Source organism: Pteropus medius, unplaced genomic scaffold, assembly GCF_902729225.1.
Source record: "Pteropus medius unplaced genomic scaffold, Ma_sr-lr_union100, whole genome shotgun sequence".
In the NCBI taxonomy this organism is placed as follows: domain Eukaryota; kingdom Metazoa; phylum Chordata; class Mammalia; order Chiroptera; family Pteropodidae; genus Pteropus; species Pteropus medius.
In genome coordinates, this window is record NW_024340849.1 from 20,917,354 (window position 1) to 20,933,027 (window position 15,674).

The 15,674-nt window shown below is 48.0% G+C and overlaps 1 protein-coding gene across 1 annotated transcript in view; it reads right to left on the minus strand.

Moving 5' to 3' along the window:
- Window positions 1–3,626: 3,626 nt before the first annotated feature.
- The window catches only part of ARK2C (arkadia (RNF111) C-terminal like ring finger ubiquitin ligase 2C), a 100,873-nt gene continuing 88,825 nt past the window's right edge, over window positions 3,627–15,674 (minus strand). Inside the window, exons 5-8 of the mRNA XM_039842442.1 lie at window positions 15,156–15,260; window positions 14,713–14,808; window positions 10,515–10,621; window positions 3,627–9,983 (exon numbers count right to left, since the gene is read on the minus strand). Coding sequence (XP_039698376.1) covers window positions 9,866–9,983; window positions 10,515–10,621; window positions 14,713–14,808; window positions 15,156–15,260 — 426 coding nt within the window. The 3' untranslated portion in view covers window positions 3,627–9,865. The remainder of the gene's footprint in view (window positions 9,984–10,514; window positions 10,622–14,712; window positions 14,809–15,155; window positions 15,261–15,674) is intronic.

Here is a 15,674-nt window from a genome sequence, read left to right on the forward strand (position 1 = left end):
CACACGCTGTCCTCTCTGCCTGGAGTCTCCTCGCCATCCACCTACCCCTCCGTCCCATCATGTTATGAAGCCCCACACTAGTCCAACCTCCCTGCTTTATAGGAGCAGTGCCAGAGTGGGCTTCTGACTGACTGAGCGTTCCACAGGGACAAAGCTGGGCTCGAACTCCGCTACCTGATACCCTTTACACTCTGTGGATGAGCCTGGGGGAGATATGCACGCCAGTGGAGAGGGGATATGGAGGGGAGTCTCGGAGAATTCAACATTTTGTCAGGTCGCATCTCCACCGCCCTCTTCTTTGGATTGGGCACCACCTTTCCCAGGGGGGTTGCTGGGACTTGGCAAATTACGTTGTTCGAGGCCCTACAGTCCTTCCTCCATCCCCCAGGAGGGGGCCTCCCTCCAAATTTCACCTCATCTGCCCCTGGTCTGTGCTCTACCTTTCAATTCCCGTCTCCCTTGTAGGCAGTCTCAAGAATCTCTCTGGGCAAGGCTGAAAGCAAAGTTGGAATTAGGGAGAAACAAGCAAGGAGCTCAGGCTGTGAACTTGAAGGAGATACTCACCCCAGGCTCATGTGAAGGCAGGGCTGGCATCTGACAGTGAGGCCTCCTCAAACACTGCACCTAGGACACTTGCTGGCCTCACCCTCGTCCTGGCCTTAGCAGAAAGATACTTGTCTACCCAAAGCCCCACAAAATTCAACAGTCTGAGTTTCGGGCCTGAGACCCAATAGCCAGCCATGGTGAAGGTGAACAAGCCCCTTGTCTTACAAAGTTCCCTCTTCAGCCCCTCTCGCCCCAATGCCCCTTCTGCAGACATTGCCCCCAGTCATTGCTGGGGCAGTTGGCCATGGGCGGGTGATGCTGGAATGCTTCCTCTCCTCCGGCCATGGCAGAGCCCCTCCCTAGAGCTCAGGGTGAAGAAAACGAAGGAATGGACTCTTCCTCCCCAGCACCTTCCTTCCATTGCCGCTGTCCTTAGCAGCCTGCCGATTCCTTCCCTAAACCCCTCTGGCACTGACAGATCCCATTGTCAGAAAGTTCTTCCTTTTAAGGATGGCTTCTTGAGTGACAAGGTTTTTTACCAGCTCCATCTTTCCTCACCTGATTTAGAGACAAGTCTACATTAAAGAATATTTGGAAAGAACCTTAATTATATTGCTTTTGAGTAACTACTAACAAAGTATTTCCAAATAAGTATCTCTGGGGTCTACATCAAAGAAAAGATAAAACTCGTTCGCAATTAGCACAAGCTATTTACATACAGACTGTTGCACCACAGTCTAACAAACACTTTTGCTCTTAACTAGGTTAAATAAAGCCTTTTAATATTATTTTCTCAGTTCTGGCTGAACAAACCCTTTTCTCCCAAGATTTTGATAGAAGTAAACTCAGCCAGTTCAGATACACCCCTTCTGAATTCTGATTATGAGGAGTCAACGAGATGACATTAGAAGAACTGTAGACCCCTGCAGTCCCCTGGTGCCATGTATCCCTCCCGAACAGGCACCCCCATTACTCCCAGCACAATGGCACCACAGAGCACCAGGCATCAGCCACTGGCAGACACTCAAATGCCCTGAGCGAGAGCAAGGTAAGAGGGCTTCAGGGAGCAGGTCGGGGAGGCTGGGCCTCAGACGAAGGAAGCAAATAGAGCATATGGAGAAGAGGGAGATTTGGGACAGACAGGCTTGGAGAGCGAATGGCTTTTTAAGGGAGGAAAGAGTTTTTTAGCCCTAAATTTAACAGGAAGGTTTGGGTAGCGGCACCTGGATGGTGGGGGAGGTGGCATTGCTTCCGAGCTGGACGGAAGATGAGTTCTGTACTTCCGGCCTGGAGACCTCCAGATGGCCTGGGGGCGAGGTGAGGAAAGTGTGCCGGTTAATTTTGCATGTCAGTTTGACTGGCCATGGGGTGCCCAGATTAAACTTTATTTCGGGTATGTCTGCGAGGGCATTTCCAGAAATTATTTGAATCAGCAGACTCAGTAAAATGACTGCCTTCCCTGAGTTCCCGAATAAAACAAAATGGCAGAGAGAGGGAGAATTTCCTTTCTTCTGTCTTCCCGCTTGAGTTGGACAGACATCTGTTGTTGGACTGAGACTTACACTGTGGGCTCCTGTGGTTCTCAGGCCTTCGGACTCAGACTAAACTACACCATCAGCCTTCCTGGGCGTCCAGCTCGCAGATGACAGACTGTGGGACTCCTCAGCCTCCATAATCATGTGAGCTAATTCTTCCTCATGATAAATCTCCAGATATGGCTACATAGGTGTTGTTTCCCTGGAGAGCCCTGACTCATACAGACAGATTCTCTTCCTCCTTAACCTCCTGGGGGATCTTCATGGTAACTGGGAGTCACAGGCCTACACAGAGTATGAGCCTGCATGTTTTCTGAGAAGTCTCTTTCCCCTTGGGCCCTGCCATAGGAAGGGAGGGGAAAAGGGTGGAGATAAGGAAGATTGCACTTTGGCCCCTATGTGTGAGGGGAGACAAAACCCAAGGAAAGAGAACCATTCCCCCAGCCCCCAAAGTAGCTCAGGCCTTTGCTTCTAGGGGAACTTCTGTTGTGTAAACAGAGATTAAATAGACAAGGGTAATGGAAGGAGGTAGGGCCTATAAATAGAGGCCTGTGGAATGTAGGAACTGAAAGGAGCCATCTACATTTTCACAGCTGACAAATAAGGGCAAGGCAGTGTCTTTCCCATAGCTACACCCTGGTTAGTGGTGGGACCAGGGCTACAAGGATCCCTGGTTTGTGAATCAAGAGACATAGACGGAAATATATGGAAAGCTACGGACTAGCATTTTGGATCATCTCACTTGAACAAGAACCAGAGATTTCAAATATTCATTAATCTAATGTAAACTATGGACTTCGGTTAATAATGTTGCATTGATATTGGCTCATTAATTGTAACAAAGGACCACACTGAAGCAAGATCTGAATAGGGAAAACTGGGTGGTAGTGGGAGAGAGTCTATGGGAAACTCTGTAGTTTCTGCTCATTTTTCTGTAAACCTAAAACTACTCTAAAAAAATGAAATCTATTATTTTTTTAAAGTTCATTAATATGGGCTCCGATTGTGGTTTAGGAAAGAAAGCCATCTTTCACTGACCAACTGAGAACAGAGTCTAGACAACGCTGAGTATCTGAGTTTGGGCTCTCACAAAGGAATGAGAAATCCACACCAGCTGTCAAAAACCAAATTCCTTATCTTCCCCAGGGAAACTGAGGCACCCTCTCATTCAAAACACAAGAGGTTATAGTTGAAAAGTGATCCAAAATGGGAACTTTCCCCCTTTGAAACCCATAAACTAAAGTTTAGGAAGCAGGTTAATTAGACGGTTGGTTCGCAGCGTAGAACAGATTTGTTGAGAGAGAGAGAAGTAAAAGAAAATAAGAGATAAGAGAGGAGGAGGAAGCAGAGGAGAAGAAGAAGGGGAGGGGAGGGAGAGAAGAGAGCAGGGAAACAGGTGAAAGACAGGGAGGGGGGGATGAGGAAAATGGGTGAGGAAGAGATACCTACTATTGCCTCGGATCTTGGACCAAGACAGGTCTGTGAGAAGCTTTGTCCGGACGCGCCCTGGGTCGGCTTAGAAATAAGCACCCTGCACGAGTGAGCTGTAGTTAGCAATGCAGTTCATTTTTATTAGTTATAAATAAAGTACAAAAAATCCACCAAAAGTGAATCTAAGCATTTACACAATTCCTAATGTCTCCGCCTTTTTATTGATGCACTATTGCTTTAATATTCATAATAAATATCTTCTAGCTTTCTGCTATAAAATAGTCTATGTAGCAAAATGTTGCACAGCACAACAGAACAGAACAGCAGGAGGATTACAAAAAAGGACAATCAACACTGAGGATAATCCTTTCACTTACCAGGGGCAACCAAATTACCCCCTGGAGGGCCCGGTGCTGGCTGGCTCCATAGCTGAGAAATGAGCCACAGCCAAGGCCAGGGGTGGGGCTAGGGGAGGCAAGGGCTAGGGTGGGAGGGGGAGGGATGTAGGCCAGCCAGGGCAAAGGGCCCCTTCCCACTCTGACCCTGCAGAGCAGCATAAGGCATGTTCGTCCAGGAGCCTTGCCAAGGGGGCAGTATCTGCCAGGCCCGGCAATGTGGTGGTCATGTGCCCCAGTGGGCGACTTCACAAGCCATCTCCAAGGAAAGCAGGAGAACAAGGCTCCAGGGCGGAGGCAGAAAGGGAAGCTGGGCAGGCAGCAGGCAGGAAGCCCAAGGAGTGGGACCCATAGTCCGGCCAGAGCAAAGTTGGGGTAGGGACCATGCACGGCCCAGCCACTCCTACAAGCTTGGCCAGGCAGTGTGGCGAATTGGGCCTCCGCTTCCTCCCCCATCAGCACCATCCCAGGGGGCCTCATGTGGAGGCTGGACTTCTCCACCAGGCAAAGGCAGTGATGTCAAGAGGCAAGAAGGAAGGGCGGGCTGGAAAAGAAGGGAAGGAGGAGATGAGGGAGGAGGCAGACATGCAGAGAACACAGGAGTGACCCTCCCACTTCAGCCAGGGTCCCAGCCCACTCAGTCTTCTGCAGGGGGCAAGGACCTCCTCTCTCTCCTTTTGGCTCAAAGGCATCTTGTTTGTCTGTGCCAGCCTTTGAAGCCACTGCTTCCCCAAACCCTCCCCTAGCGCTCCTCCTTGGGGGCCGTGAGACTGGAGTCCCCCAAGCCTGTCTTCCACAGTAGCTCCTTCTTTCTGCCCACAGCCCCCATGGAGCAATGGCAGAGAGAGTAAAGAAGGAGATGCTGAGAAGGAGAGACCATGAGTCTAAAATCTGTGTCCCAATCTGTCATCAAGGGTGATGCCTCAACAACAAAGTCTCCAGGAGGTGATAGGATGGGGTACCAATCCCAAACACCATGGCTGGGGGCTTATATCCTGCCTACAGCATCCCCATATCTAACACGTCGTGGATTTCAGCTCACTCTCCAAGTGACTGACAAATTTTGTGAAAGTGCATGTCCCGTGTCCAGGGATGCGTCCACCCGTCCCGCCTCCCTGTCACCCGCATGATGCTGTGAAGAAAAGGACAAAAACCCTCCAGATGTCTCCTTTGAGCCAATCTGATAGATACATTCTCAGTTCAATCTCTTCCTTTTCTCTTTTCTTTCCTCTCCTTCCCTCTATCCTTTCTCCTCTCCTTCCTTCTCTCCTGAGAGGGTGAGATAGCACAGCACAGTGGTCTCCCACCAGATCTGTGCCATAGTCTCTCCGAGTCCGAGGGACCCTAGAGACCCTCCAGTTCACCTCCTCCACCCCAGACTAGAAAAATGAGACACCAGGAAGCCAAGTGACTTGCTCAAGGTCACAGGGAAGTCTGCAGTAGAGCTGGTCTGAAAACTCGAGCCTCCTGACCCCCAGTCCAGGTTTCATTCTAATAAATCAGGCTTTTTGGCTTTCAGATGCGCTTGCTGGTCATGTTCACAGGGAACATTCAGGAACCAAGGATTTGGAGCCCAGGTGGAGAGAGCGACCTCTAGTGACTAGAGGCTCTTCCTCGGAGGATAGAAGCAGGGTAGGCTGAGGTTGTGGGAAGGGCCAGGAAAGAAGGAAAAACAGGTTAATGATGTGGGGTTGGGGGAATCGAGGGTAGCAAGTGAAAGGATTACCCCAGTCTGCTGACGAGTGCAAATTATATTTATATATGTGCTAAATACAGTCACTATATTGGAGTTTTTCACTAGATCACAGCATACAGAATCAAAGGTTTGCATTTCGTATGGAATGTATCCAAAGAGGCCAGCACCACAGTAGGACAGCTTGCAATCACACACCCTGATAGTTTGGACGAAATAAAGTTCGCGGAATTTTATTAAAGTTTTTTTTTTTTTTGTATTCGTAGTTGGTTGTCATCGTACCAATGCATGCAAAGCATTCCACTCCCAGAAACAACGCCAAAATGAGGTAATAGGAGTAATAAAAAAAATTAGTATCCTTTCTAAATAAATAAATTATAATTAAAAATGCAAAACAACTATAAAAATAATTAAATAAGAACTCACGATATCTACAAGTTAGTCATAAATTATGATTGTTAAATATAAGGCATTTAAACTCACAAAACCCTGTAAACTAGCAACGTGCCATGTTTTTTGTTTTTTTTTGTGTTTTTTGTTTTTTCATTTTTGTTTTTCTATCAGCTGAAATCGCTCTAGCATTTGCTCTACGCGCGCGGGAGATGAAACACGAGGAGGGGACCTGACGGACGTTGCTACAGCCCCACTCGGGGAGGGTGTGTCCCGCCAGCAGGCGGGGGCCTCGGGGGATTTCTTCAGGAAAAAAAAAATCTGGTGCTTTTTATTCACCATTGAAAAAACTGTGCTTGTTCATTAGGCATAAAGAGTTAAGAATACTTGCACGGAGGCTGAGAACATTTGCAGAAGAGGAGCTTGAGTCCTGCCACAGGTGGTTAAGCAAGGGCAACAGGGCCCAAGGAGGGTCCCGGCACATGGAGGAGCCCTGCGCCCCCGCCCCCTGCTCGCGCAGGCTGGGCTTGTGGCGTTGGTTTCGGCGATTGGCATCCGCGGTGGACCCGCGGCAGCCGGGACGCCCTGTGGCTAGGAGGCCCAACTTGATCCTGGGGCAGCTCTGGCCCCAGAAGGCACTCATGCGTCTCAGCCAGGAAAGGGTCTCAGTCCCTTGAGTTGAGCAGAAGGACGACAGGGGGTCTCCCCTCCTGGAGGTGGTGGGTGTGAGATGCTGAGGCCTGAGCCTGCCTCTTCTCCACTCTTGCCTGGCTCCCAGACATAGGGGTGGGGGGCCTCGAGGGAGCAAAAGCACAGAACCCTGTCCTCTCTTCTTACCCCGATGGCTGTCCAGTTAAGGGGTCTGGGAGGTGCCTGGGTTCATGTCACCTGTTGTGCCCACCTGTCGGGTAAGAGGGCCCCAGAGAGATGGGGAATGGAGGGGGCCTTTAGGGTCTACCCTCAAAGCCAGCAGCTGACCTGTCCCCCCAGGTGATCCCCACCCACCCCGGCCAGTGCCTAAAATTAGCCTGGGGCACTCAGGGAGCCTGGAGATAATTGGGAGGAGGAGGGAACCACATCCCACCCACTCTCATCCTCTGAAACAAATGTTGATGCCCACAGAAAGCCATTTCAACAGCTCAGTCGGCACACAGTTCTAATGATCTGAATGATGTGTCGATGTTAGGGAGGACCAGAGAATGTGGGTGTTGGAAGGAAATTTAGCAAGCATCCAATCCAAACTCTTTGTGTTACGGCTGAGGAAACTGAGGCCCAGAGAGAAGAAGGCAGGTTTCCAGCGCTATCCACTCTGTCAGTGAAGAGCCAAGTCTGGAACCCAGGATACCAGGTCTCATTCCATCTGGCTCCCCCCACGGACTCTTTCCGTCTGCTAGCCTCTCACACTGGCCTCAGAGAGAACAAGTGACTGAGAGGGACGTGACCTTCCCTAGACCACCCTGTCTATCTCTAGGTCAAAGCAGGGTGGGGAGGATGCCCAACTTCCCAGGGCAACTAGTAACTAGCTTCCCCGAAATCCTGACTTTCCACACTGGTGGGGTCTCCAGCCATTAGTCAGTCCTAAAGACACCGTTTACATACTGAAATCTCTAAATGGGAGGCTGCCATGCTCGGTGCCATCAACCTGAATCAGACTAGTCACCGTTCTTGCATTACGGTTTGCGTCTTACTTAACTCCTCAGCTAGACTGTCACCTCCTCCAGGCAGAGATACTGCCCTCTGTGCTGTTGTGTCTCCCGGCACCTGCACTGGCAGGAACTCAGAGAAGATCGCCTTAGTCTGAGTAAGATCCTTGAGTAACCCTCCCATGAGATGCCACCTCTCCCATTTTTCCCATTTTCTGCGGTAGGTGGACAAGCAGCCATCTCTCCACCTGACAGCTCCAGTTGTGCTAGAAGGTTCTACCTCAAGCCAAAATCTGCCTCCCAGTCATTTTTACCCGTTGGTCCTGGTTTTATCCTTTGTAGCAGCAATGCAGACTCAGACTTTCTTTATATATGTGCTAAGTATCTTGTGCCCCATAGCCTTCTCTTAGTGATATAAGGGCATTGACACTGGGGCAGAGAGAGGCATTGAGGGCAGTGCAAATGAGGGAGAGGAGAAGGGGAAGGGCATAGGAAGAGAGCAGAATTCCAGCTGAGCTGGTGTTTTTCACCTACAGATAAAGTAATTTGGGTTGGGATTGGTGGATTTGGTGCAATTTGGAGGATTGTCCCATCTCCATTCCTCCGTCCTCCCATCTCTCTACTCCCTTTGAGGTTCAGAAAAATTGTGGGATGGTGCAGAAAGACACATCGTGTGATGTCACCTGGAATTTCCAGGTCTGTCTCTCCCACCACCACCATTCCCTAAACCCCGAGGAGGTTTCCAAGAGAGAGCTTGCGTGTGTTGGGCAGATTGTATTCATCCTCACAACAGCTAGGTGAGGTAGAGGAAGTGGAAATGGGAAAGCACTGTTGTTTCTCTCCACTCTAAGGAGAATAAAACTGAGGCACAGAGAAAGAAAGGGACTTGCCCAAGGTTATCAAAGAGTCAGAGGCTAGGGACACAGCACCTCCCAAACCCAGCCAACATGGACTCCATCAGGATGTGAGACATCCCAAAAGAAGCTCATGGTCTTCCTCAAGGTCCACGGTGTTTGACCTCAGCCCTTGTGTGCTAGCTGAGAGCACTTTGGCCAAGACCAAGTGTCCGTCACCTATTCTATCTTATCTTCATCTTCTGGTTCGGTTTTTGCATAGGGAGGCAGTGGCCACATTGCCCTTTTGTGACAGGGCGTGAGCACAACCGAAAGGAAGCAGTTGGTGCGAGCAGGGGCATCCTCACTCTGAGGAACCAGGGGCCAACTCCAGTTGGAGGCTGGCCCCTCCCCGGTTCAGTGTGGAGCTGAGGGGGTGGCTGGAGCTAAGTAGATGGGCTCTGGAACTGGGGAGCCCTCCTTCAAGACAGAATTCCCCTCTTTCCTACTCAAACTCTACCTGCCCAACCCTGGCCAAGCCCCTCAGAGGCCCATCAGAGACCCTTGCCTGCTCCTTTTTCAGTCCTCCCCTTTCCCGGATGCCCCCTTCCATGCTCCGTGCACTGTAAACATGAGAAAAACAAAAGCAAAGGAAAAAACAAAATCAAAAACAAACAAGAACCCCCCCCCTCCCGGCCTCCCAGCCTGGGTGAAAAAAAAAAAAAAAAGAAAAAAATCATCCTTTTTCATCATAAACAGATTTGGCTTTTTTTTTTTTCACCTTTGATTCCTTTTTCTTTTTCTCTCATAAAGACGGGAAGATTTGGGCTGTCGTTGGTTGGTTCAGTCAGGCACCAAAACAAGAAACTCAATGAGAAATATTTGGTGCGAATTAGGTAATAGCGACATGTCCACCACAAGATGACTAGAGCACCACACACAACATTTTTCTTAAGCTAACATGCTCCGGCTGCCATCCACAGAAATAGCTAGAGACCCCTACATGGTTTCTACGTGGTCGAGAGGTATATGTACAATCCTTCAAAGGACAGGATTGAGGGGCCAGTCTACCAGCTAGGACCTTCAGGATCACATCTAGATTCTCGGCAGGCAGCGTGGGCCCCACCTTCCCACCCCTGCTCCGGGCACGGCCAGCTCCCTCCCTTCCACGCAGCGAGGGGAGGTGGATGGGGACAGTCACCATTCTGGATGTGTGGATCCTCCCCCGACCCCTCCTTTCCCTTAGACACTGATACCACCAACTCCTCTTTCCACAAAATGTGCTTGCAGGCTTTTCCTCTACATCAAATGGCTCAGAAGGCAAAGTTTGGCTGCAAGGGCTATGGCCGTGGGGGGACCTGGTGAAGGAAAATGGGGTGTCCACTGGCTAATTCCTCCCTCAGCTGTCGGCTCCCAGTTGTGTCTCAATGTCCACCCGGCAGATGGGGCATTTCTTGCTCATGGCGAGCCACTGGTCTACGCAGAGTTGGTGAAAGAGATGCATACATGGTAGGCGCCTGGAAGAGAGCGGGGTGTCAGAGCGATGGTCGAGGAAAAGGGGCCCGGGGCTGGGCCAGGAGCTGAGGGATAGCGGCTACTCAAGGGACCAGGAGACTCACACCTGGGATCACTAGCGGAGTGACCAAAGAGGGTCTTGGGAGCCCTGTCACGGAGTGAGGCTGTAGCTGGGGTGGGAAGTCGTGGCAAGAAGGAGAGCCCCCAAGCCTTCCTCCTCTACGAAGCCCTTTCAGTTCAGCCCGAAACAATGCCATGACTTTGTCTTAGACCCATCCAGGCCAAATATCAGGTGTTCTCTTACACTTAGTATCCACGAGTCCACACCCACAGGCACCACACATCTAGAATGTTCTACATCCCACCTTTCTAGAACAACTACGAAACACACTATCGCACGCATGCACACACTCGCAGGGGCGCACACACACTCACACATGTACAAGCAAACCCCACCCCAGACACAAAACGCATGATTGGTCACCAATATCTGAGAGCAAAGGGAGAGGGAATCCAAGAGGTCGGCCTCCTACCTCACATCTTCTCCATCTTCTAGCATAGACAGACAGATGGTGCATTTCTCGTCTGTGTCTGACTCCTCCCCGTCTTCTTTCTTGCCCTTGCCATCATGGGGTCTTCGCTACGAGAAGCAGAGAATTCGTGAGCTGGAGCAGACTCACCTGGTGGCCGTTCTCTTTCATCCACAGCGTCCCACATCTCTCAGCAGCCTCTTCCTTTACCTCTTGCCCCCAGTGATTCGGTCTCTTTTTGAGTTCCTAAGTAACACCCGGGCTTCTGTGCTCTTCCCAAACCCTTCTCCCTGCCTTCTCTCCAACCCCTCCTCCTTGTTGTAGAATACAGAGGGTTAAAGCAAAGTAAGGAAAAGGCCAACTGGACTATTCATTTATTGTCTATTCCTTTGTTTATTCATTACTCGATGAAGGCAAAATACCTCAACCTGGCGTTAACAACTGTAATTTGTACCACGCTGTTATTTTATATTGTTAGATTTCTCTTCCTATCTAGAAAGTGCCTTTAAGACATGAGATTAGCCATCATGTAGACACTCTGTTTATACTTACTGACGTTAACTGTCCTGTTTTAAATTCTATGATAATTATTAGAAAATAGTCAACCACTATGTAGAAAGTTTCAAGTTCTTAGATGGCATGGACCACGGCTCCCTCTTCTTTAGGTATCACCCCACACTTGGCCAACTACAGGTACATCATTGGTGCTTAACAGATATTATGGGGAGGAAGGAATGTAATCAGTGAATGAAATCAGCCCACCTTTTTTGCTCCCATCTCCATGCTGTGCAGTGAAATAGCTTGCCAATTACCCACGGGAAGAAAATTACCCTTCTGTCCCCTCTACAGGGATAAGCAGACTTAAAGGTTGTTTTACCTAGAGAAAAATCTGGTGAGTCAGAGATGACAATGACCCAGAGAATGACTATGACCTTGGGGCCAGGCCTAGACACCAGGTCTGCCCACGCTGGTCCCTAAGCTCTGGATTTCTTAGTCTGATTCATCTGGACAATGATGTAACCTCACTGGAACATACAAGAATATCCACGCCTGCTGTTCTCAGCCTCCCCGTGCCCTACACCCCACTGTAAACCATCCCAGGCCACTGCAATAAGTTTCCCCTTATCCAGAATTCAGAAAATCAGAATTATAGTCCTAGTTCCACATAATTTTCATGGCTTTTCAGTGTGAATGGAGTCATGACGATCTGCCTGCCTAAGAACCCAGCTGTGTTTGCTGGAGGAGTGGCCTTTCACTGGCCCTGTGAGAAAAGGATGTTTGATAAAACATACTATAGAGAATCAACTACTTGCCTATTTTCTATTGTTTTTCCCAATTATTCATGATTTCCTTTCATAGTTAATAATTTTAACCTAATAGTCTTACCTTATTTTGCTATATCTACATTCTTTAAACCATTCCCTTTTCCAATCTCGCCTCTTCTGTATTTGTAATCTTTTAAGTCTTCTAGATTTTGTCTTGTCATTATTTACGTAACCGTTACTTTAACTTTAACCTTTTCCAGCATTTATTTAATATTTTTTATCCCTTTTGCTCTTACCTTCTCAATTTCGTTAACATTCTTTTTTTCACTTTGATGTTATTAATTTTATTTGATGTCGTTTTCATATCTTTTCTTAATTCTTGTCCTTTTTATATTTTTCTATTTGATTATATATTTATCTGTACTTTTTATTCTTCTATCATGACTATTTTCAAATATCCTCTTTATATTATTTTACTCTCAACTTAAATTTTTAAAGCTTTCTTTTTCACATTTTATTTGGGTCTTAAACTTTGTCATTTCTCACTTTTAATTCTTCCCCTTCCTTTTTTATATTTGTATTCCCCTAATTCTCCTTTTGTTCTCATAAGTTTTTAACTCAACTCTTTATCTCACTAATTCAGTCCATTTTTCCTTTTCATCCTTTGTGCTTATTCTTTTCCTTATGTCCTCACAGCCTGTTGTGATGATGGCGGGTGGAGCGTATGGCCCTGGCGGGAGTGAGGACACCCAGTCAGGAAAGCGGAAGTTGCTCCCAGGCTCCTGAGCAAACCTCATTCTCTCCCATGTTCTTCTCCAATAACTTGAAGCTCTCTCTAGAGAGTGATCATTTGCCCTTTGCAGATGACACTTTTAGTTACTGAAATACTATCATTTCCTCGATTAGCACACTATCCATATCTGACACATAGTAGATACTCAAATGTTAGTTGAAATCACTTATGGATAAATCCAGTGCCTCTATGAGAAGGTGCATAGAACAAGATTCATGGTCTTTGACGTTGACCTCCATGAGCACCTGGACAAGCCTCGAACAAGTGAGACTCACATCAAGGGGAGAGCAGCTCAGTATTGCTGAGCACTCGCCACTTACCAGACACCTTGCTGAGCTGTGTGTATCCATTGTCCCACTGAATCACCAGAATACCCCATATGGTAGCTACTAATATATCACTCTCATTTTACATTCAAAAGGGCAGGGAAGTGGCCAGAAAAAGCCAAGAAAGTTGTCCAGAGTTACACAGTTATTAGTCGCGGTGATTATAAACTGAATATCTGTGTCCCCAGAAATTCAAACGTTGAGGCCGTAACCCCAATGTCATGGTATTAGGAGATGGAGCTCTGGGGAAGGTGATTAGGTTTTCGATCATATCACCAAAGTGAAGCCCCATGATGGGATGAGTTCCCTTTTAAGAAGAAAAAAAGAGACCAGAGCTTCCACTTTTCACCACGTGAGGACCAAGCAAGAAGCTGGCTCTCTGCAAGCCAGGAAGAGAGCACTCACCAAGAACTGAATCTGCTGGTGCCTTGATCTTGGACTTAAATGTCTGTTGTTTAAGCCGCCCAGTCGATGGTATTCTGCTATAACTGCCCAAACTGATTCAGATAGCAGTAAAACTGAAATCCCAAACGGACCCTTAACCCAATGCTCACAAAGGCCGTGTCCTAGGGCCCTGCGAGGAGGTGAAGATGGACTCTAAGTTTCTCAGTGCTTATCAAGCTTTTGATTCTTAAGTTTTTAAAATTTATTTATTTATTTGCTTTCACAGCAGACTTTATTTTTTTAGAATAGTTTTAGTTAACATAAAAACTGAGCAGAAAATACAGTGCATTCCTTTTTCCTTCTCCCTCTAGACACAGAGTTTGCCCTATCGTTAACATCTTGCTTTAATGTGGCATACTGGTTACAACCGATGAACCAGTAGTGATGCACCATCATCCACCGAAGTCTCTTAGTTCACACTAGGGTTTGCTCCTTGCATTGAACAACAGTCCTATGGGTTTTGACAAATGTGCATTGTCATGTGTCCACCATTACAAAATAGCTTTACTCCCCTAAAAATCCTCTGTAATTCACCTATTCATTCTTGCCTCCCTCCCTCAAAGCCCCCAGCAACAATGGATCTTTTTACTGTTTCTGGTTTTACCTTTTCCAGAATGCTATATATTTGGATTCATACGGTATGCAGCCTTTTCAGGCTGGCTTCTTCCACTTAGTAATATGCATTTCAGGTTCTTTCATGTCTTTTAATGGCTTAGTAGCTCCTTTCTTTTGATCATGGAATAATCTTTCATTGTATAGATGTACCACCGTTTGTTTATCCGTACACTTATTGAGGGACATCTTGGTTGCTTCCATTCTACTAAATTTATTATTTTTAAAATTTGAACTCAGATTCCTGGCTTCTCATCCTACCTCAGATTCGTGGAGAGTACATCTCTATAGGCAGAGCCTATGAATCTGTGGTTTAAAAGCTCCGCAGGTGATCCCGATGCTCAGTGGAAACCCTGCTCTAAAGCCTTAGCTGCCCATTTGTCCGCATGTGAGACTGGACTTGGAATTCTTTCCTAAGGCAAGTCTTAGTCTTCAGTGCAGGTGCTCCCTTTGCCCATCACACTCATATACAAACATTCGTTTCCCTGTACACCTCCCTAATATACCCACTCACAAGTCCATGTGTACACACATACTCAGCCTTCTCCTTTACTGATGGGAGGCCCATCTTCCCTCCTAGGCATACCTGGCAGAGGCAAGGGAGAAAATCCTGGGAAAGCCTCACAGCTTCAGAGTACCTGTCAGGAGCCAAAGCTGCTAGATTTTGGACTGTGACCCCCTGTGGACAATCAGGCCAAGGTCAACTAGACAACCCACACTCCCCACCCTGACTACTCAGGTTGGCCTGCCGGCCGACTCACCTTCTTGTACTTGTGGGGGAAGGTGAACCTCTCGATAGTATTCTGTACAGCTCCCCGAGTCACGTTTCCCAGTCTGTCCTCGAGCTGCAGCAGCTCCTGCAAAGAGAAAAATGGACATGTACACTCAGAGCATGCAAAGGCACACATACACACGAGATGAGGAGGCGCGGCACTGAAAGATGTTAGCAGGAAGACTTCAAATAGCCATGAGGAAGAACCTGTCAGATGCCAAAAGACCTCAAAATCTCTACTCAATCTTCTTTCTCTCTCTCTTCCTCTCAACCCTGAGGCTCCCAGCTCCACCCATGCTCTGCCCACCAGCAGCGGGGAGGGAGAAGGGACACAATGAATGATAATGATAGATAATAATGGCTTCTTCACCATCCCTGCAGGAGTCAGGCTGGCAGGAAGATTCCAGGATTGGGGGGAGGAGGGGTGCATACCTCGTAGCTCTCCCTCACTGCAGAGGTATGTCTGCTGGGGTTCAGTCCTTGGAGAGCAAGGAAGTGAAGCTGAGGGTAAGGGTAGTTTCGGATTTCGTGGACGACCTGTTGAGAAAATGGCAAATAGGATAAGATTCAAGGGTCCATGAGCCCAGCTTTCGACTCTTCCTCTCACAACCACCAATCTGAGCGCCCTGAGATTCTGTGGGAAGTAGTACCATCTTTCCCGCTCCTGGGTCCCATGCTCCTCCTCAAGAACGGAGCTTGTGCTGTACCAGCCCCAGAAAGAATAACAAAATCCATACAGTAACACCTAGCCTGATGGGGCATTTATTTCACGGCAGGCACTGCTCTGTCTCCACATTACTAACAAATTATCTCATCTGATCTATGATACGAGTGCAATTACTATACCCATTTTACTGATAGGGTAAGTGAGACACACATGGATTAAGTAAATGGCCCAAGTTATGCAACCGCGTGGCAGAACCACGATTTCAAACCCAGGGAGTTGGCGGG